The 21,726-nt window shown below is 46.6% G+C and overlaps 1 protein-coding gene across 6 annotated transcripts in view; it reads right to left on the bottom strand.

The window, feature by feature from the left end:
* Nucleotides 1-348: 348 nt before the first annotated feature.
* The window catches only part of ZBTB40 (zinc finger and BTB domain containing 40), a 41,833-nt gene continuing 20,455 nt past the window's right edge, over nucleotides 349-21,726 (bottom strand). For 2 of the 6 annotated variants that reach the window (XM_067311095.1, XM_067311094.1), the window contains exons 6-18: nucleotides 18,730-18,922; nucleotides 15,190-15,326; nucleotides 14,513-14,711; nucleotides 13,020-13,153; nucleotides 12,600-12,768; nucleotides 6,851-7,258; nucleotides 6,105-6,311; nucleotides 4,624-4,788; nucleotides 3,962-4,176; nucleotides 3,103-3,265; nucleotides 2,688-2,774; nucleotides 1,750-1,976; nucleotides 349-847 (exon numbers count right to left, since the gene is read on the bottom strand). In XM_067311095.1, coding sequence (XP_067167196.1) covers nucleotides 656-847; nucleotides 1,750-1,976; nucleotides 2,688-2,774; nucleotides 3,103-3,265; nucleotides 3,962-4,176; nucleotides 4,624-4,788; nucleotides 6,105-6,311; nucleotides 6,851-7,258; nucleotides 12,600-12,768; nucleotides 13,020-13,153; nucleotides 14,513-14,711; nucleotides 15,190-15,326; nucleotides 18,730-18,922 — 2,496 coding nt within the window. In that variant the 3' untranslated portion in view covers nucleotides 349-655. Of the gene's footprint in view, nucleotides 864-1,749; nucleotides 1,977-2,687; nucleotides 2,775-3,102; nucleotides 3,266-3,961; nucleotides 4,177-4,623; nucleotides 4,789-6,104; nucleotides 6,312-6,850; nucleotides 7,259-12,599; nucleotides 12,769-13,019; nucleotides 13,154-14,512; nucleotides 14,712-15,189; nucleotides 15,327-18,729; nucleotides 18,923-21,726 lie in introns of those variants that run through there. The other 4 variants (XM_067311096.1, XM_067311098.1, XM_067311099.1 and 1 more) reach the window with 4 other exon arrangements.

Consider the following 21,726-nt stretch of genomic DNA (forward strand, 5'->3'; position numbering starts at 1 on the left):
AGTCTCTGCTTGAGTAGAGGTCCAAACGATGGCTCTGCTCAGGGAGACTTTAAGCTGGACCAACAAGCAGCACTACAGTACAAGGGAAAGCAACAGGAGAAACAAAGCAGTCCTGACAGAAGCTGCAGAGTGGCAGATATCTGCGAGAACATTGCTGATTCAGCCACAGAGATCTCCACCTCCCCCTCCTCATCCACCCCAAACTCTCTGGGCAACTTTTTCTTTGGTTTCAAAGGCTATTTTGTCTGCCCACCCCATATCACCCCAACTTTGCCCCAGGTTGCATTAGTCTCCTCCCCTTCCACTCTACTCATGGTAGCAGAGGGCCACACAACAACACACTCCATCTTCTGTCTTTCCTCCTGCTTTTTATTTTTCTTGAGCTGCGAGGGCTGACTGGTCCAGCTCACCGGAGTCAGCAGCTGCTGACTGCAGGGGAAGGAAGATTTTCCCGGCCAATGTGAATGCTTACAAACCTCTCCTGTCCTTGGCCATGCTGTTTGCTGCATGTCATTTCTTTTCCCAGTGTCGCACATCTGGGATTGCTTTTCCAAGGAAACCCTGAATCTCACTGCTGAAGCAGCATGGCCAGGTACAGATCCTGTACCAGTCCAATGGATTCCTGAGGCCACGCACAGGCACCTGCTCCTCACTCTCATTTGGTTTCTTCACAAATTAGAGTGACCTTGTCATCAAACAAGTCTTCCATAGTCACTGCCACCAGCTCCGAGCCAGCTTGGCTTACTTGTGAATCAGGCAACGTCACAAAGACTTGGGAGCCAGCAAGTTGGGCCTCATCGAAGGAGATGATGTGCTCTGCTGCTCCATGCTCCGACGTCTGAATCACCTGCGTGGAAGACAACCTGAGAATCAAGCAGAGGCTTATAGCATTGCTTTCCCCGCAATCGCTTTGCTGTCCACATCTTTCCTTGCCCAAGCTCCAGTAATAACATTTAGCTTCACACTGGGGGCCGGCAATTACAATAAGCATGAGCCTAGTGGGAAACTCCAAGCCCCACACACACTCCGATGATGCAAAAGAGAAGACAGGAGAGCAATTTAAATACTTCTCCCCACAAAATTGCTATAATTTAGCTCCATAAGCAGTCGCAGACAATAAAGACTCTATGATTACACACTAGTGGAATGCCAGCCCAGGGAGTCTTGGCTTATCTAAAAAGCTATTCTCCACTGATGGCTGAGAAATTAAAGAGAAGTTCTGGGGCTTCAGGCCTAGCTTTTGGCCTCTGACAAAATAGTTATCATCTCATGGGGGATGTCATCGGGGTCTTAATAGCTTCTGAATAAGCAGGCACCTCTGCAAACACTGTCAGTCCCTCCCCCTCAGCTCCTGACAACCAGTTTGTGAATGGGAATCACCATCTGTGAAGAAAGTACAACAGTAAAGGAAGGGATGTTAGCGACATGGATGCAGTTGGGCTGGAGTCCCTGCCTTACCCTACTCAGACTTTGAGTGCTACAGCATCTGCATCAAGCTGCTTCCCCTCCTGCAAGCCAATCTCACTTGCAGAGGGAGCACACACATCCCAGAGCACTCCAGGTTCAGAGGGCCCAAAGAGGCAATGTCGGGGGTAGAAGTGGTGGTAGGAGCCACAGGGTGCATTTGAGGAAGAACAAGAGGGTTGGAAGAGGGAGGATGGATGAATACCCGAGTGCCAGGGCCTTCTTCCAAGAGTCTGGGGGCTGCAGGCCAGCCCTGTGAGCAGTGCCAGCTGGAGCAGTCTTTACCTGCACAATCTGGGCTGTGGTGGCTTGGGCTTCCGTGAAAACCACCTTGGGATGCTCGGCGCTGTAGTGACCCTCCAGCTCGCCCTGAGAGGTGAAGAGCTCCCCGCAGAGCCCGCAGGTGAAGGTGCTCTCTGTTTGCTTGAAGTGCTCCGTGGTGACGTGCTGCTGCAGGGCCCCTGGGAAGCGGAAGGAGGCTGAGCAGTACAAGCAGCGAAATGGCTGGGAGCCTGGGGGAGACAGCACTGCTCTGAGCCTGGAGCACAGAAGGCCAGGGCTGGGAAAGAGCGAGGACAGCCCAAGAGCAACCCAAGAGGGCTGAGAAAAGGTACGGAAGGACAGAGAGGTGAAAATGGCCAGGATGTGCACTGTGTGCAGGCCTGAAGCCCGCCAAGGACTCAGGACCAGATGTGTGATGATCTCCCTTCTCCCTGCTACACCATTCTCTGTCAAACACACTAGGCAGCTCATGGCTGTTCAGGCCTTTTTCAGCTCTCGGTCCTTCCAGTTCAGGTGTTCAGAGACCAGGTTTGTGTATCTGACCTTAGCTAAAGCTGACCCTTCTTGCAGAGGCTTTTCCCCTGTTCCCTCGCTCCCTCCATCACCATTCCTTGCTGGTCTGGCTTCTGCCACCCCTGCTTCAGGCATTGCCAACCCATTACCCATCCCAGGGTCCCTATCCTTTAGGACACAGCTGTATCTATGTTTTCTCCCTCCTCACTCTCCAGGCTGCTGTTGGCTGCCCTCTCTCATCTTCCCAGCAAGGAGTTCCTAGTTCCTCTGTGTTCATGTCTCCTCCTTGCTGCACCCACCTTCACTGAACTGCTTTCAGCTTGGACATCTGCTCATTGATAGGAGCAGTCTTTGCTCTGTACAGTGCAGAGCATAGCTGGGTACTCCTGGGCCATGGGGCAAAGTGAATAACAGCAAATTAAACAGACCTGAGTGCCTGCACTTCACGTGGACCTGCAGGAGAGCCAGTGTGGGGAAGAGCTCCTTGCACGTCTCACATTCGTGGAACTTCACATCTGCAAACAAGACCACAGAGAGAAAGGTGCGTACCCAAGGCCTTTCACAAGAGACAGCACTTCTGGATCAGCTCTGTCAGTAATTCAGCACCACCACATCTGCCTCTGGGAGCACCTTTGAAGGTGAGGCAGCAAAAGGAGAGGCCACCAATGAGTCAGCTGCAAGACACTGAGATAAGACTTGCCAAAAGAAACTGTGTGACAAGGATACATAGAATTTACTCTGCTCACAAGTAAACAGGATGCACAGCCTAGTCCTGTCAGAGTCATTGCTATGTGTCTCCCAGCACTTGCCATGTGTTTTCATTGTTAACGAATGCGCTGTTACCTGTGTGCTCTTCCTTGACATGTTTTCGGTGAGCAGTAGTGCTAGAGAAGGTTTTGTCACAGGAGCTGCATTGCAGGGAGGAGAACTTGGAGGAACGGTGATTCTGAGCTGCAAAGACATCAGGATGGTGGGTCCGGTTGTGATACCATAACCCTGACAACTGCTGTAATGATAAGGATCAAAGCATGGTTACAATCCAAAGCTATTCCAGAGGCATTATGACAGCAAGAAGCTGTGCATGGAAAGCAGGGGGAATGGTGGGGCTGTGCTCAGCAGGTATGAGACACCAGCCAACCCCAGCCAGACCAGCTCATCCTCCCACAGGACAACAGCCAACACCTCACTTATGTTTTTATAATTCATTTATATCAGAAACTCAGCACTTTAGATGAGGTCTGCAGAGATGCAAAAGAAATTTATTCCATTATCCCTGAAGAGTTCAACACTGCTAAGTCCCTCATCCTTATCTCACTCACCACTGGTCCCCTTTCGGCCTTAATTTCCGTTCCCTTGGGGAATTTGTTCCCAAACACACTCCTGCTGAGGAGTGCCATTTGCAACGTGAATATTTTTATTTCTGTAGTTCTTGGCAGCCAGAAACTTATGTGAAAGAGATTCCTGGGGGTCCAGAAAGGCAGGTAACGTAACCCTTTGCAATCAGGGTCCATTTCTCTCAGTGGAGCTGCCTTCTCCTTACAGGCCCCAGAACTCTGCCTCCCCTGAACAATTTTTCCCTCTGACGATCAAACTACCATGCTGCTGTGCTCAGTGTGCAAGGCCAGGAGTGGATGTCCTGGCATATTAGCAGGCAACAGCAATCTCTGGCACATGGGAGTAATTCCTTGCTGCACCCGCTCACCTGGTAAGCTTTGTCACAGATCTCACAGCTAAAAGGCTTTCCTCCGACATGGGTCACCATGTGACGCTCCAGGAGAGATGGGGCACTGAAGACTTTAGCACAGGTCGGGCAGGGGTGGTACTCCCGGGAATGCGCTTCGTGGACGTGCTTGCGGTGCTCCTGCAGGGTGGCAAAGCTCATCCGACACTTCTTGCAGTCATAGGGATCTTCGATATCTGACCCCAGAGACATAATAAAAACGGGGAACAAAGAAATCAAGAAGGAAAAGAATTAAGAGGACATTTCACAGAGGGAGGAGATAAAGGGGGAGAGAAGTGTTACTTTTCAGGCAAAAACTAGCACTTAAGTTTCAGCTTTGCACACAGCTGTTCTTATTGCTGCTTGCCTATAGCTTCTAGTGGTGGATTCCCAGCAGCCCACACTCCATCTGGAAGCAACTTTGGCTGTATCTTTAGGATAATCCCACCCACAGGACCAACTCATGAAACAGTCTCATTTTTGGGGGGGGAGGGAAAGATTCCACCAGAAACACCCAGTCTATGGGCACCAGTGACTCCTGCGCAGGCCCCCCTCTGGCATGGGCAGAGCTGCCACGACCCTGCAGAAGCCGTGCTTTGCAGGCTGGGCTGTCAGAGCTAGGGTAGGCAGCCGGTCACACTCACTGTGAAAGGTTCGGAGGTGGATGGAGAGCCCGTTGGCCTGGCGAAAGCCTTTTCCACACTCCCTGCAGACGTACGGCTTGTCCCCCGTGTGAGTCCGGACATGGCGTGACAGCTCGATGGACTGGGCAAACACCGCGTCGCAGTACTGACAGGCGTACATCTTCCCTGCAGCAACACCCAAGGTGAGAGCCTGCGCCAAACACAGGGGACAGGAGCTCTGGCTGGACTAAGCCCAGTTTTGGGGAGAGCGGGTAGAGACTGCAAACTGCACAGGCTTTCCTGGGATAGCGAAATCATGTCAACACAGGGTCAAAAAGGTCTTAAAGGTGATGGAGAAAACCTTGCCAGCACAGGGAGCATACAGAGCTCAAATATATGGAGGTACTACAATGCTGGTTAAAACGAGTTTTCCTACTGCATCACACCTGCGCAATGCCATCATGCCTCAGTGTATTTATTACAAACATAGTGATGCATCCTCTGCTCCCATGAGCCAGAAGAAACATGCCTAAGCCCTGGCTGCAGACGGAGAGGACTGCAGAGACACGAAGAGAAGCACTGACGTGAAAAGCTACATGCAATTCAGATGCCCATAGGTAGATCAATCACACATTTCATATTTTGCAAAATACACTGAATTCTGACAACTGGTTTCAAATAAAAGAAAAAGGCATAAAAAAGTTCACTTCATTGTTCCCAACATTAAAATCAAGATTAATTTCAGCAGGTTGGGGCAGAATAAGCATCAGATGGGCAAGAGTGGTTCCAGGTGTGAAAAGCAGCACATTTGATGGGACAGTGCCAACAGCAGAGAAGAGGCAATGCAGGGATGGGGAAGGGCAGAGAGCAAGAGGGAAATGCAGAACAGGCTGCAGAGCACTGCCACACAAACAAGCCCTTGGCATTTCTCCTAAGGAAGCGGAAGGCAGGCTCTCCAGTGCACTTGAGCAGGGGAATAGCAGGCTGGTGTGAAAACTGCTTAGCAGCACTAAGGTAGGCAAAGGACCAGCCAGGCAGGTAGAAGAGTTTCCACAAGAGGGAGAGATCAGAAAGCAGGTTGACCAAAGAAAGAAGCAGCACTTTGTTCACAGAGCAAGAGCTTAGAGGTGAGGGGACAGAGTGGAGCTAGTCAAGAAGCAAACAAGGAAGGCAGAGAAAGGGGCAGATCCACTTAACTGGGAGCAAAAAGCTAACTGGGTGGCTAATGGGAGAACCTGGAAAGGTGGGATGGGGGAGCAGCAGGATGGGGGAGAGGCAGAGCAGGGAATGAGCTAGGAGAGCAGCTGAAAACATACAAGTTAAGACAATCTGTGAGCAGACTGCTGCCAAGGGCTCCCGCAAAGGATGGGGAAGGCTGACAAAGCAGTCAGCTGCCAGAGAAACAGATGAAAAAAGCAGGGTAGGAAGGGGTGGACAGAGCAAGCCATGCCCTGTTGTCTAGCCACGGCACCAGGCTCCACCGGCCCACAGGGAAGGCTCACCCTCAGAGTGCTTCTTCTTGGTGTGGTAGGCGAGGGCCGAGGCTTGCATGAAGGTCATGAGACAGTGCTTGCACATGAAGGGACGGTCGCCGGTGTGGAGCCGGAGGTGGTTCTTCAGCGTGGAGTTGGCTGCAAACTTGGCCCCGCACTCTTCGCAGGAGAAAGGCTTCTCATCGAAGTGCTCCGTCAGCTTGTGGTACTGCATTCCTGGAGGAGGAGCGGGCAGGACACCAACGCGGCATTAATGCCCTGCACAGGGACACAGTCCCAGCCCTGCCTGACCCTGCTAGAAAAGCACCTCCTGTTGAGAGGGGACAGATTTACCCAGCAGGGAAAGCCCAGAGCCCCCTTAGGCAGCGCTGCACTATGGCACTGTGAGCCAGCCATAGGGTGGAAGGCCTGGACTCTTGTTACGGGTACTGCTAAATCAGCAGAAGAACTGGAGCAGCATGATTATTTTTGGAGGCTTTTAAATTTGCCAGTAGCCCCACTTTTCCTTGATGAGCCATGTGGAAAACCAATTATGGAAGAACTAATCAGAAAGCGGTTGTGCTCAGTGGGGCAGGAGAAATGAGCTGAGCTGTGTTTCTCCCATGCACGGCACTCACAGAGCTGCGGGGAGGAGGGCAAGATTTCAGACCATCATGTTATAAACTGTCCTGGCTGCCCCCCCCCACACGCACACACAAGTCCATAGGATCCTAGAGCAAACATTCCCGCTCCCAGCCTGCTATCACTAACCCTACCTGAGGCATGAGCAAACTCTCGGCCACAGATGTCACATGTCACGGGGAGCCGCTTCTTCTTCTTCTTGGCTGCCCCCACTGCCCCATGGGCCTCCAGCTGATGCTTCTCGAGCTCCTTCTTTGTTGTTTTGACTTCATTGCACTCTTTACACTGGATTTGCTTTCCTCTGGCCACCCGACAACGTTTCATGTGCACCTTTAGGCGGCAGTAGAAGTGGAAGCTCTTATCACAGGCTTTGCAGACAAAACTCTTCTTGGAAGCAGCTTTCTCTTGGGGTTCTTTCACTGCCTTGGCCCCAGCACCTCCTGCCTTGTCCTCCTCTTTGTCCAGAGCTTCCACCTGGGATTCACTGTTCACCTTCCACTTCCTGATCCCAGGTTTCTCCCCGCTTCCCTCAGTCAGGAGCCCTGTGTAAAAAGGACCTCCTTTTTCAGTGCTGAACAGGAATATCGGTCACCAGCCTCCCTGGTCTCCTAACTCCTGAATGCTCCTACACAGGGAGCCCTCCCATTGCACTACCGGCACCACGAGGATGGACACGCATCGGGCACACTGTCCCACCAGAATGGCAGCACATTGCTCTCACGGTGCGGAAGTGGCCACAGAAACACATGGTACAAGGCGTGGAAAAGTGAGCCTTGAATTTTTTCCATCAAAAGCACCCACGTGCATCAGGGGCTGGATTATATGACAAGAGCCAGGGCCAGATCTTCCAAAGAACGCACCTAGGCAATGAGAACTCACTCCTCACCTAGGCAATGAAAGGAACTGTCGCTTTCAAGTGTCTGCCTCCTGCTCAGACACGTGAAGTTATGGCCATGCTTAAATGTTTGAAGATCTGGGCCTCAGGTATGATAGTCTCACTAAGCCTGCCACTGAGAGTGGATATCCATCCATTAATTACAAGAAATCTTAGGAACGCTTTTCAAACGCAAACTCTTTCAAAGAGAACACATAATCTTGCTACGACCCTTTTGAGTCTTCTGGTTAGGGCCCTGAGGTATTTTAAATTGCTCATTACCTTCACTTCTTACAAAGTCTAATGCTTTTCTGAGTCCCTGTAACGCCATCATCTCAAAACGCACAAGCTGGAAAATTCACCTAGGAGCTCAGTCTACAGAAGAGACCCACAGGGAATGCACGTATGGAAGAAATCAAAATACAAACAGATATATTTGGCTTCTTTGCTATAATGAGAACCATGCAATTGTGTGGCCATGGAAACCAGTGCAGACTTCTCATTTTTGCCAAGGCACAGGAAATTCAGCCTGTGCTTGCAAAACTTCATTTCTCCTTTCTTAGCTCTGGGAAGAGCTCAGTAAAGTGCCCTCCCTCCTGCAGAGTGATATTGCTCTGAATTTCCAAACAACTAGAAACCAGTTGCCATGTTTTAACAGACTGCTGACTTTGAAACCTTATGATATCAAGTGGTGACACACCAACCGCAGAACATGTCAAGGGAGAAAAGATAGACAGTAATAAAGACTACTTTCCTGTTTGCCCTCTGTCGAGATACTAATTCACATCTTTCACCTCCACATCCCTATAACCAACACTGCAAGTTTTTCTGATCTAAACAAAGACCACCTCCCAGAAATGTTGAACTCTGAAAAGACTCATCTTGCTTGGCGGAATGAACGTGGATGAAGATATGAACACCAAGGAAACTGGGAAAGGAAATGCCCAGAAGAACTGCCATGGCAACATGGGTAGAATCTGAGTCACGCTGAAGTGAAAAGGAGTTTTGCCACGGACTCCAACGGGCCAAGAGTTCGCACACAGTCCTCATGCTCTTACACCTGCGATAGCACTGTTCAGAAACACAAGAAATATACAGCTGGGTAAAGCTGCTTGAAGCACCACAAGAACAGTGACTTTAGAGTCAAATGGATCTTCAAGATATCTTCCATCTTCGATGGATACATGCGCAGAACAATCACGTGGAAATGTTTTTGCAGTGTTATTTGTCAAGGCAAGGATGCATAGGACCCAAGTGCGCATGTGCCTTCAAGCCATGGCTTAAAGGACTAGGAACCATAGCACCCAGAGCCTCTTTCCCAGTCCAGAAACCCAGTTTCTGAGAAAGACAATCTCATTGTTGAAAAGGCTACAACCTCCTCTCTGCCTGTCAGTTACCAGCAGTTTAAGCACACCGTAAACGCATCAAGAATACTTTAAGAATTAATCGAGAAAGCTTTGTTGGAATATATGGCTCTGGGAAAAGCAGAACTCCTCCTATGGGGAAGACCACATTTTGTACCTTGTTAGAGCAGCATCTAGCAAGGGACCTTATCCAGTAAGCTCCTGTACTCAGAGATGCAGGAAGCTTGGAGGTGGATCTGAGTGTTCATGAGAGAAATAATACCTGACTGAAGAGGTGATTGCACATGAAGTTTGAGACAGGAACTTAGCCTGACAGAAACAGAACTGCCTTGGCTGTGCCCCTGGCTGAGCCTCCTGAGAGCACATGGAGCCTGAGGGTAAACATACACCAGAAACACATCAGATGGGAATTCCTGATTATGGGATCCTCTGAGACTCTGGCACTCCGTTTCACTTTGTGCTCTCTAGTGGCAAAGACATCCAGCACTGGGGGGGGGGGGGGGGGGAGTCTGCTGTTAATTATGGGGCATATTACTGAGCTTTTTCTTCTGTCTACAGAGTCTGTAATCCTGGTGGCTGCCCTACTCTCACTGAAAAGCATGGTAGATACTAGACTCCATCAGCATAACATCTCTTGAGGTATGACCATCTTGTTTCCCACTTTTTCAGCTTCTAAGCTGGAAGAAAATTCCAGCTACCCCTTTGCATCTACCTTGTGTTGAAGGTCATTCAAATAGTTGCCAACCTGTGTGGAGGCATCTGTGACTAAACTTCTTCATAGGGAAGGATGGCATTTTGCTTACAGACCCTTCAATTTAACAATTTCAGGGACTCATGAACCTAACTAGCTACAACATGTGCGCTTAGACCTTACAGAGACTTTGAAAGCAGCCGGTTAGTGACGAGGCTGCGGAAATAGTGGAAATCGCCAAACCTCATCATTGCACACACTTGCTGCCAACAATGAAAGTGCTCCAACTACAGAAGTGACATGAGGAAGAGCCAATCAACATGGTTTTGTACCTTCCACCAAAGAAACCAACCCATCACTTTGATGATGCTGACCATGGGTGGGGGTAGATGCAGACAGTTTCCTCCATGAGGAGTTCTGGTGCTTTCTGAGTGATTCAGATCACCTGCATTAGGTATTGGATAATTATTTATTTAGCTGTTGTAGAGATGTAAAACACTGGAAATGCAAACAGTATGAACCTCCATGTTGCACATACATCCTTCAGAAATACAAGCGTTCATCTGTTTAAAGGGGAAGCTCACATTCTTCAAAAGACCCTCAGTTATTATTCATATCTCACGCCAAGAGCCACACGACTGTTGATCCATGAAGCGACCTGCAACATTCAGGGCTGGTAAGCAGCAATTTCAGAGCTGAGGCTAGCCTAGAAATTAAGATATGGAAGCTTGATTTAAAGCTCTGTAGGATGCCAAAAAAGGGTTGGTCACTGGCAACCCTCCTCTATATACTTCATACAAAATATATGTTTTGGCCAGGTAAATACAGTTTTCCAGGGCTCTTGGTTTTGATGTTGTTTCTTGCTTGATTTTGTCTCAACACCTCTTTGGCTTGAAGCCCTGCAAAGACACTTAGTAACAGCAGTCTGCTCTCTTTGATATTGGTGCCAGAGAAGCAGGCATCTGCCAGAGCAGTTTAGCTGACTCCCCAGGTGCCTTGCTGGTAAGCCTTGCAAGGTGTCCAGGAACTAAGGTGTGCAACACATTCATGAACCCATACAATTTTTGCTGCCTTGCTTCCACTGGAGTCCCCAGGGCATCAGCCATTCTGTGTTACAAGCTCTGGCACATCTCATGGTCAGACAGGGTCAAGGGAAGAAATGCAGGTAACTGCAGCTTCACCAGGGGACAGAGAAGAAATAGTAGAAAGGAAGAAATCACCTTTTGTCTGAATACCCTCATTAGAGCCATGGCCAGCCAAAGGAGCCATTTGGATGGGTGGCACCTCTTCTCCAGTTAGAAGAGGGGATCTAGATCTGAACTGGATGTGAATACTGGCTCTACAGCATAGAAGATCTCTCAGGGAGACTATTAAGGCCATATAATATGTATAAAGTCAAAGAAAGGTGAGGAGAGCATGTGCTATTCCCTTGAAGCTCTACAACTAGAATAACAAGCCCGATCCTTAGTTTCCTCTGAACATGCGTTGTTCTGAATAACCTGATCACTTCTACCAACCTGTTTCCCAGTTGCTCAAGGATGAAGGCAAACTAATGAACAGTAACTCCCTCTGTCCCTTCCCAGGACACAGGGAATATCTCCTTAGCTTGTCAACTGAAGGACATGAAATGACAGCAAGTTTCAAAGCCAGAAGGCTTATGCTCATTTACGAAAACTGATCATAGTCCAGGCCCAAGTTTTTGGACAAAACACGTAAGCTTCCTACCCCCTCAAAAAAAAGACAAGACATTAATAACAAGCTGCTTACTCAGACTACCTAAAAATCTGCTAGTATTTCCATACTCTGCCATGAGCTAAGCAGCTTTGGCACCATGAGCAAATAGGAATGGATTGAGCTGAACCAGTATCTGTTCTTTGATGGAAAAAAAAGACGACTGCATACATCCCAGTGGACTCTGCAGTCCAAAGAATCTGTACCTGAGTATACTGGGAAACAGGATGCCATGAAAATGTATGTGGGCAAGTGTATGTGGGCATCTTTTTTTAAAAGGATGCAAACCCTCCAATAGTTTCCCGGCTCCCCGTTATCTTTTTCATTAAAGTACCAAATTCTATTAAGCATCTTTCCTTCAAATGACAAATGCAGAGCTACAATTTAGCTCAGCTGGAAAGCATCCCACAGCTCAGGGCAGTGTCTCACACATGGTTATTGCTATGCATTTGTTTCTAGAGTTCACCAAATTGCTATCCGCATTTGTTTCGCTCATACCTTTGCCAAACTGGTACAGTATGTAACATTCCCCCACAGCTGTGGGACCCTCAGAGGGAACCATTTGCCCTGCAAAGTGTATATATAGCAAGGCCAAATTAAGGCACAGTGAGAAAGTTGACTCAAAACATAGTCTGGGACTTCAAAGAGCACTGTCACTGTGCTACAGGACTGTCACCTTTCCACAAGAGAAGCGTGCTCAGATGTAAGCTTTCTGCAATCAGACTGTGAAGTATCCACACACACATAGATATGGTCAGATTATAATATGAGTACAAATTGATGCAGATTCAAAAGTATGCAAACAAGAGGAGACAAAGAAACCCCTCATGTTAAGGATCTAAATTCTGAAAAATAAGACAACATTCATACAAATTATGTGACTAAGCTGTTAAAATATCTCCAGAGCAAAGTCTGGGCTGGAGAATCGTGAAAACAGTTAAAGAATACCAGTATGTGGTCATTTTTGGTCTCTATGACCTTTGTAATGTACAAACCTGTATCTGGTGCATTGTAGCAGCAGAAAAAGCATCCAATGCTTGGACCCAGAGATCACCCTTGTGAATCCTCTCATAAGTACAACCCAAACACCTGGCAAGGGAGCAGTTCTGTGAGATTATCTCAGACCTCCAGGACACCGAGTTCCTCTACAACTCAAATTGCCCAAGACTCCCATAAACGAATTTAAAAGCTTATGCAAGGATCAAAGTCTGTGCATTTCTTACCCACATGCCCTAGCTCCTGCATCACTGGCTGTAGATCCGGGAAAGACTCATGAACGTTGCATAGCAGCTGACAGATCTTGATGGCTGGAACGGACTTCTCTTGCACTGTACTCAGAGCCGCTTTCAAGGAGGCTTCTGAGCTCTCTTTTTGAGCAGAAATACTCAGCAGCTAGAGAAGTAAAAAGAAGAGAGCGTCACATGATAGAGGACTTGGGCTCTGAAGAGTAGGGAAGGTCTGGGAACCTGCTTTGAGAAACCAGAGAAGAAATCCTATTCTATACAGGTCCATGCCCTTCCATTCACATACATGCTAGTTTATAACTGCATGAACTGAGAGTATTTCAGGATTTAAAAAGTTACAGAAAGTCCACACCAGACCCGAGGGCAGCTGAGGGTATGCACTGCGTCATCCCCTCATACCTCCTTTACTGCTTCTGTGAGTCCTGCTTCCCCTGGAGCCAAGCCTTCCAGGTCTGCTCGCTGCTTGATGGCCTCTGAGATCAGCTTGCTGTGACGCAGTATGATCTCAATAGCTGTGCTTTCACTGGTGGCCACTAATGAGGGGAGGAAAAAAAAGAAAAGGCATTTAAAAAACACAAAAGCCAAGGAAAGCCTAAAGACCTTAGTTTTGTTACTCTGTCTGCTCACTCCTGAAGCTGAACAGAAGTGCCTTCTCTGGGGAACAGGAAAAGATGGACAACTGAGGGCAAGTTTTGGTTACACTAATTGCAGCACTGACATCATCCAGCATAAAATCAGGTAAAAATCTAGCAGACCTCTTTGCAATATTTGTCCAGTTTTGGGTGGGAAGATCAGGTTTGCCAGAGGACATTACTGAAAGAGACACTAACAATTTCAGAAAGCAGGTATGATTCTCCCAGGACCCATCCCACTCCTCCGGGGCAGGATTTCTTCTCTCCCCCAACTTCAGACATCTCATTTTGACTTAGTCATGTGCAGAGAAACAGGCACTTCTAGGCACAATTCACCTCATGCTACAACAGCCATATAAAAAAACCACCAGTCAAATGAACTGTGTGCTGGAAGTGATTTTCCTGCATTGACTAGAGAGGATGGAGAAGAAGAATTTGGATAGAGACAGCTATGCCACAGGTATTTGAACATAATCAGGTGCATCCCAGCTTTGCATCCCAGCACACAGAGACAACAGGATTAGCACATGTATAACAGACTTCTGCACAGCCTCCATCCCTTTTACTATAGGGCCCATCAATGCAAGCATCCCTCTTTGGTGAGATTTCTACAATTATGGGAGGGAAAAGGACAGTTTAGGTTTCAAAATAGGAAAATGTGATTATAAATGCTCAAAGCTGGCAGGGAAACTCAGCCACCGGTCAAGGCTCTGAGGACGGCAGGGTAAAAGCTGCACACACAGACCTCCCATTTAAGCCATGTTTTCAGTCTGATGGGTCTTCAGCCTCAAGAACTCTCTCAAGCTGGATTTTAGCACAGAAAAAACAGGATGGCAGCTACAGAGGAAAAAAGTTCAGGAGCAGCCAGGTGTCCTCCCAGCTCTCAAAAGATTTGCTCATTATAAAACCTTAAGAACCCCTGTAAAACACAGGGCCCCAAAAAGAGCTCTCAAAAAAGCAGCCACGTTTGTAGATGAAGGTGTTTATCCAGTGTCTGATCAACTGTTCATTTCACAGGGAATGCAGGTTTTGAGATACACTGGGGAAAAAATAAAGTATGAAACGAGTGCCAGGTGGGGTCTGTGGGGAAAGCATTTCCAGCAGCCAAAGAAGAGAGCATGAAAGGATCTGCAAGATCTACAGCTGAAAGGAAGAGGTATGAGCGAGCACCCTTTTGATGGCACTTGGAGAAGGGAGATGGCTCAGGAAGGGAGATCGCCAAGGACAAAAACAGTCTGGCCCAGAGGCTGAGATAGTTACCTGCTTGGAAGAAAAAGTCTGCGCCCGGTTCTTTCTGGATCTCCTCCATGAGTACGTTCAGTGGAAATTCAGCCTCTCGCACAGCCAAGAGCAGCTGCCAAATGGCAGACACTGACAGAGACTGTTCGTCAAGCGCCGCAGACGCCAGCGAGACGAAACCACCTGAGCCAGTCTCGCACTTCACAATCTGTTCCATTACCTTCAAAAGACCAGCAGCAAGGCACTAATGAGGGACCTCCATCCATCTGCCCAGCCATACGCCAGCCAAGACCCCTTGGCTCACCTCAGACCCAACCTCTCCCAACTCCTGGCCCCACCGAAGGCCTAGCTCACGATATGATTCAAGCGATGACCACTTCAAAGTCTAGCCCTTTGTAGAGATGCATCGGCCACCTCTTTGGCTCACTCCAGAACGTGAAGATCTCTCTCCGTCCTGAAATCAGCCATTCTTACTTGCTGATTTTTGGCTTCATGCATGTTACTTTATTTTGCTTTACTCCTGCTGCAGGATGCTAAGGAGTCATTAACCTGAGTCCTGTGGGAGAGAACTGCCCCAAAACCCTGCCACGACAGCTAGTAAATCAAGTCCCTAGGACATCGTGCTCACAGATCAGGGATAAGAGCTCAGTATTTTAACACACACACACACACACACACACACACACACCCCTGCTTACCTCTCTCTCACCAGGAGCTAGGTTCTGTGCAGCAGAGATCCCTTGCAGCAGCGTCTGAGTATCTGTGAGAAGCGCGGCAAAGTTTTCTTGATATCGTCTCAACAGTTTGGCCCCATAATCCTCCAGGCTCCATTTGGCTTAATGAAAGCAAATGAATATAAGAACTCAACATGCGATGTCTTCCCAAAGGGCTCCTGCTGCTCAGAGCTAAGGGGGAACTGAAAATGCCATGACAGCCAGTTCTCACTAAAATAGCCTTACACTCAGGACACCTGGTTTCACATTCAGGCACAGGTAAGCACAACAAATACTTTCCAGTTCTTGTCAGCACTGGTCTAGATCATGAAACTACTGCAGACTGAGGCAAACAAGAGCCTTCTCAGAGGAGGAGGCTGCAAGAAGGCTGCAGACCAAGTGTGAGATGTCTCACTAATGTTGTGCTGAGAATAGGGAGTCAGGCAAGGCATTTTGTTGGCAGAGCCCGGAGAATGAAACAGTGGGTATTGCACTGGGTTGGCTGCGTAACAAAGTCAGAACGGTGCCACAGGCACTTCAGACTCTTTGAGCCAAGGAATATCACTCATTCAAAACTTATTCTAATCAAATAAAGACAATACAGAATATCCTCCGTCTCCACAGAAATACATCTCTTGCTTCCTTCAGAGAATCCAAATATCTTCAAAGTCTCAGTCCAAGCCTGAGCCCAGGAGGAGAAAGTCTCAGGTTTTAGCCAAGGACGGCAGGTAAATGTGTGGTCTTGTCTGTGACGACAGCACCCTGAGAGGTTCTTCAGCCTCTTTTGACGTCCTGGCAGCAAAGAAACCCTGTTACTGACTACAAATTGTAGTTTCATCAAAAGAGACCGTGGTCAATAAGGTAGAGTCTTTGATACACTCTATGAAGGAGCTCTGCAACACACACTTCCTCAGCAGTGTATAATTATCAAATGCACTAACATTTGACAAACACCCAGATGGTCCAAGATAATCAAGAATTGAGGGGGCTGAGTTGTCTTCTGTGAAAACGTTAAGGCAACACAAACCAGACTTTTGATTGCAAAGTGGCACTAACACCTTCTTTCCCTCACACAGAGAAAAGCAGCAACTTTAACCTCATTCCTCCCTCCCAAATTTAATTCTAAGCTGGGTCTGCCCTAGTGGAACTGAGAAAGAATGAATCCAAAGTCACACCACAATCCTTTTTAGACACCACAGTATCAGAACACAATGAGAAGCGTGACTAATTCAAGAAGGAGCAATAGTGTTATTCAGGGTGTTGAAGAGACTTGGGAAAATACACTGTGTAGCAAAAATATATATGATTTTGCTTATCCCCAAATTAGTTGATAAATAAAATTGGAAATTGCCAAACAAATCTAAAAATAATATTTTTTCAGGGTTGGAGTTACAAAATTGGAAGAGAAGATGGGAGGTTATGTTTTTTGCTTTTGTAGAAGAAACCAAAATACAAAACTGTTGTTCATCTAAGACATCTGTGTGCATTTTTCATTTGTGTGCTTAGGTCTTTGAATCATTTTGGTTCAGCACCAAACAGAAAGATCAATTATTCGCACAGCACTACTTAGGAGGAAAGCAGCTAAACACACAGCTTGGTTAAAGGAAAATAAAGTCCCTGGGACCTAGAATACACACGGTGCCAAATAAGAGAAAGCTCTCCAAGGTGGCGAAGGAGGTAAACGGCAGTCCATGAAATAATCAAAGGAAGATTTTGAGCAAATATGAAAGAAATTCCCTGGACAAATACTTCGTGAGGACACATGGGTCTAGTCCCTGGGAGAAATTAAGGGAGCCCCATTAAGCAGTTTAGCTCTGTAGAGTTTAGACTATGATTTGGATGAGCCCCACGCAGATCAGGGGGACAGTTTACAAATGAATATATTTTTCCCCTTTTCCCATTTGAACATTTCCAATTTCATTGCACAAATTTCAGTTGTTACAAATGCACTCTTATAATGGCTGTCCTACCAAGGTGAGCCCAACAACCACAGCGTAGCCCGCCACTGTTGCACAAGATGCGCTCCTCTCCGTTAGCACTACGGCACAGGCAGAGCCCTTCAGCTGGCAGAGGCTGCTGTCAGGGGCCCAAATCTTAACCTCCCTCTTCATTTCTTTGATAAGAAATATTTGTGCTTCTGTTTACTCAAGCTTCAATTCAAGGAGATTCAATTCTGTGTAATTAAGGAATGCTCCTCCTTGGAATGGGTATTACCACTAGATAATTAACCATGTTGGGAGCCTGGTGTTTCAAGAAAGCAATCGTGCTTAACAAATGACAAAGCAAACTGCCTGTCGGGAATGTTGGCTACAGAGGAAGTTATCAGCATTATGAGCACAGTTTTGCTTTCTATTAAACACTCATTTACATTTCACTGCATGTTAATCCAGTTTTTAATTTTTAAGCAACTTCAGAGCCGGTGAAAATTGCCACTACCTGAATTGCTCAGAGGCGTGCCTAAGCCCACCCAAAACTTGCAATGGTGTCCCGTAATTGAGAGATGGGGACTCAGAGCCTCTGAGCCATCAGAGGCAGGGAACAAGCAATAAAACCCCACCAGAAATAAGGGGTGAACTACCTGTCCAAGATAAGGATGTCTAAAGGGGACACTAAGTGTGGGACTCCTATCAGCACACCCTGGTCCACAGGGGAGACCAACAGCCTCAACAGATCACGATGCAGACAAACGCTGCCTGGATCCAGGAGAAGAGCACAGTCCAGACATCATCTTGGCACCGAACAGATTAAAGCCACTGAGCCACCTGGGTAACATCCCACCACTTAACATTAATGGAAACTACAGGGCAAGGGGCTAATGGAAAAAAAGGAGTTCCTCACCTCACTAGTAATTCCCATAGGAGGCCAAAATGGTGATGAAGTGCCCTCAGAAATCATCTTCATAAGATATAGCTAAGCTTGGGAGACACTTCATCTCCCTTAGTCACGAAAAGGAACTCACAAGGACAGCAGCGAGGCATGGCATGCCTGTATTCAATGTCAAGACATTTGGGAGTTTGGGAAGTATTAGGTATTTGTTTCCTAAGCCAGGAAGCATCTCTACCATGAGTTAATATCACCAATGCATCAAATGAAGTTCAGAAAGATGTTTTCACCTGTAAAGAGTTTATTATGCAAAACCTGTTCTATTTATCAAACACAGCAGTATGTGTGTTTGTAAGGGACTCAAAACTGAACAGCTACTTGCACTTTGACATGGGAGGGAACAGTTCTCCCATTTTCCACATGGGACATCCTAGTTTCTATACTATCAGTTTCAGTTCAATTAAGGAGCCCAACAGGCTTCCATCCAACACCATGTTTCATTACAAAGCAGGGGCCTTCTTGCTGGCGCATTCTCTTATCCCATTGATCCCAGAACATTTTTGTTTGCATAAAATGGCTGTCCCATTCCCCTATATGAAAGCAAGATTGCAAGAGCACACTGCAATCTGGACAAGCATCCAAACTTCCTGGCAATTCTCTGAGCCGAGTGCCCTAGATCTCCAGAGTTTAGTGTATAGATACCTTTGCCATCAGAGACAGTTGCTCTTGCCACCAAGTTGTCTAGCAGAAGGTGGAGACCAGGAAATGATCCTTTCACAGCCCCAAGGAGTTTGACCAAACTTTCAGCTTTCAGGGTTTTCTCTTCATCCACCTTCTTGAGCAGATTCTCCATGGCTTCCCTGTGAGAGCTGCCTTCACAGCAATCCAGAACTATCTGCAACACAGAGAAACAGCCAAGAAACTGTCTGTGAAAACTTCCTACAAACTCCTAGACCTGAATTACCCCAGAGAAACAGGAACAGTATTATATTGCACAATACTGCAGTAAACCCATACCCACTGCTTCCATTAATTTAAACTGGGAGGTGTTACGGGGTGCTAGTTACTAGAACATCTAAACACGTCCCAGATACATCTGACATCAGTCCCCCTGAAAACTACCCTAGCGAGTTCTTCCATCAAGTCAACCTCTTAGTTGACAAACAGAAAACATTTTTTTCAAAGGAAGCAAAAAAAGACTTAAAGACAAGGTTCAGAACAATTTTTCATTTAATATTTTTAATAAACTCTTTTCAATTGGCAGTCTCTTCCCTTCCTCTCCCCCATTTTTCTGCTTGTCATAGAAAGAGAGGAGTGGAAAGAAAAAAAAATCTTGTTATTTAAATGAGCACCCTATTGAGTTATTATTTCTATGACTTGGACATAGAAGACATTTCATATGCGAGATGCAATCACCGTAGGTTGGAAAAGCTCTAGTATGCCAGTTTGAAACCTCCCCAGCACAGCCAGTAAAGAGATCCAGCCTTCACAGGGACTAAGGGGGGGGGGGGGTCACAGAAGTAGACACTCAAGTGTATTTAAAAAAAAAGCGCATCTAAAAATAAACAAAAAAACCCACAGAAACAAAACAACAAACCTACATAAACAGGAAGCTCCTACAAGTTCACAAATAGGGGTTGACCTGCTCTCTGCAAAAACTGCGTTCCCAAGCATTTAAAATGTAGGACTGGCAGAAACTCTGTAGGTCGGCGGTGCAGTTCCCTGCTGTCATAGGCACTACACTATACAATCCCACTAATAAAATTATTAAGATCTGTCCTAAAACTAGTTACATTTTTGCTCCCTTTCCTCTGATTGGCAAGCTCTTCCACTGTCTCATTCCCCTGTTGATTCTTCTAATTTCCAGTTTAAATTTATTCATGGCCAGCGTATACCCATTTGTTCTTATGCCAACATTATCTTTCAGCTTAAAAAGCTCTTCTAAACTCTCTGAGGTGTTTATCCCACCCTTCTTCTCCAATTTCTTTACAAGAGAGTGATCATATTCCCTCTCAGTCTTCATTTTACTTGTCTAAATAAGGCAGCTTTTCTTGTAAAATAGTTTCTCCATTCTCCTGATCTTACTATTGCAAATCTGTCTCTACTTCAGTATGAATTCATCTTTTCTGAACAAGGCTAGAATGAATACAGTATTTCAGATGAAGTCTTATTCTTAGTTCTTGTCACTGTATCTAAATGCATGCCCTTCACTTTATACTACCATATCATTCAGTTCTCACTATTTTAGTTGTCCAGTTATATAATTCTTCTTCCATTAGCAGATCCTCCTCCATGTGAACAATTGCTCCCGGTTTTGCTCCTCAGCAAATTTTGCTAGCATGTTTTGATATTTCTGTGGCAATAACATTAATGATAACATTAAACAAGTGCAAAGAACTGTGAATCCCCCTACCAACCTTGTTCCAACTTGATAGACCTGCTTTCAACACAACCTGTCGTTATCTCCCCATTAGCTACAACCTTTTTTTAATACCACCGCTTCCTCTAGTTTAACAATTTCCCCACATGAAATTCAAATGCTTCGCTCAAGTCTAGATTGAGGCACTAAATCCCATTTTTATCTCATCAAATAGAGATACCAGGTCAGGCAGAAACAATCTGCTTGAACACCCTTGTTACATTTTATCCCATTTCTTGTTTACATGCAGTGCTTCAAATATATGCACCTTCCAGCTTGTTCCAAAGCATATTCTAGTGCACCCCTAGCCCCAGCTGCCCGGACCACCGCTTCCCTTTCCTGTATGTGCCCTGCTCACCAACTGCAGGGGCTGCCCCCAGTTTGAAAAAATACAGTAATAAACCTCGCCGTTTGTCTCATAAGCACATGCATCAGCTCTTCCAGTTTGCTGGGTAGAGATTAGCGAGTGCCCCCTTCGCACTTTTGAGTTGTGGTCTCACTTCAACTGCAGCAAATTTCCATTTCCTTGTCGCAGTGCCAGAGCTCTCCTGGATTTGTCCCTGGGCTCTGTACAATCATCCTTCTCAAAAGGCCCTGGTTGAGTTTGTGGGTCCTCTTCTTTCATTACCCTTTTTCTTTACCTGATCAAATAAGCGTTTGTTACGTGTCTTAATACATTTTGTGTTGCCTAACAGCTTGACCTGCGGCAAGTCTCACTTCATCCCTGCATTTTTGAACCTCTGAAATACGTTTCTTTGTCCGTCAGCCGCTTCATCCTTTCCTTGCAGGTTCTCTAATAGATTCCTAATACTCCTCTTTGAGCTATTCATTCACTCCAGTTGGTAACCCTTTCCTACAAATTCTCCCCTCTTGTTGAGGATGCAAACTTCAGATAGTTCTCCTACCTTTAACATAAAAGAAAAATCCAGCAGCTCCTCCTGAGCTCTTCAGAGCAGCTGATCTCATTAATTAGTTCCTCTCATTTCTAAAACTGTCCTTTTATAGGCAAAACTGTGTTAGTGAACTTGTTTGCATATCCTTCCATTTAATTCACACTGAACTGACTCTTGATCACTCCATCTGAAGTCACCTTTCAAGATATCACAAAAGGGCAACAAGAACCGCATCCTCCTGGAGAATTTATAATATAACCTATTAATGTTCCCAGGCAAGTTTCTGCGCTACACTTTGACAAGCACAGAAACGATAGCCCTGGCAGCGAGGCAGTGGGGGAATACAGCACTGCCATTTTGACAACACCCAGGAGAGACGATCAGGAA

Source organism: Apteryx mantelli, chromosome 26, assembly GCF_036417845.1.
Source record: "Apteryx mantelli isolate bAptMan1 chromosome 26, bAptMan1.hap1, whole genome shotgun sequence".
Classification (NCBI taxonomy): domain Eukaryota; kingdom Metazoa; phylum Chordata; class Aves; order Apterygiformes; family Apterygidae; genus Apteryx; species Apteryx mantelli.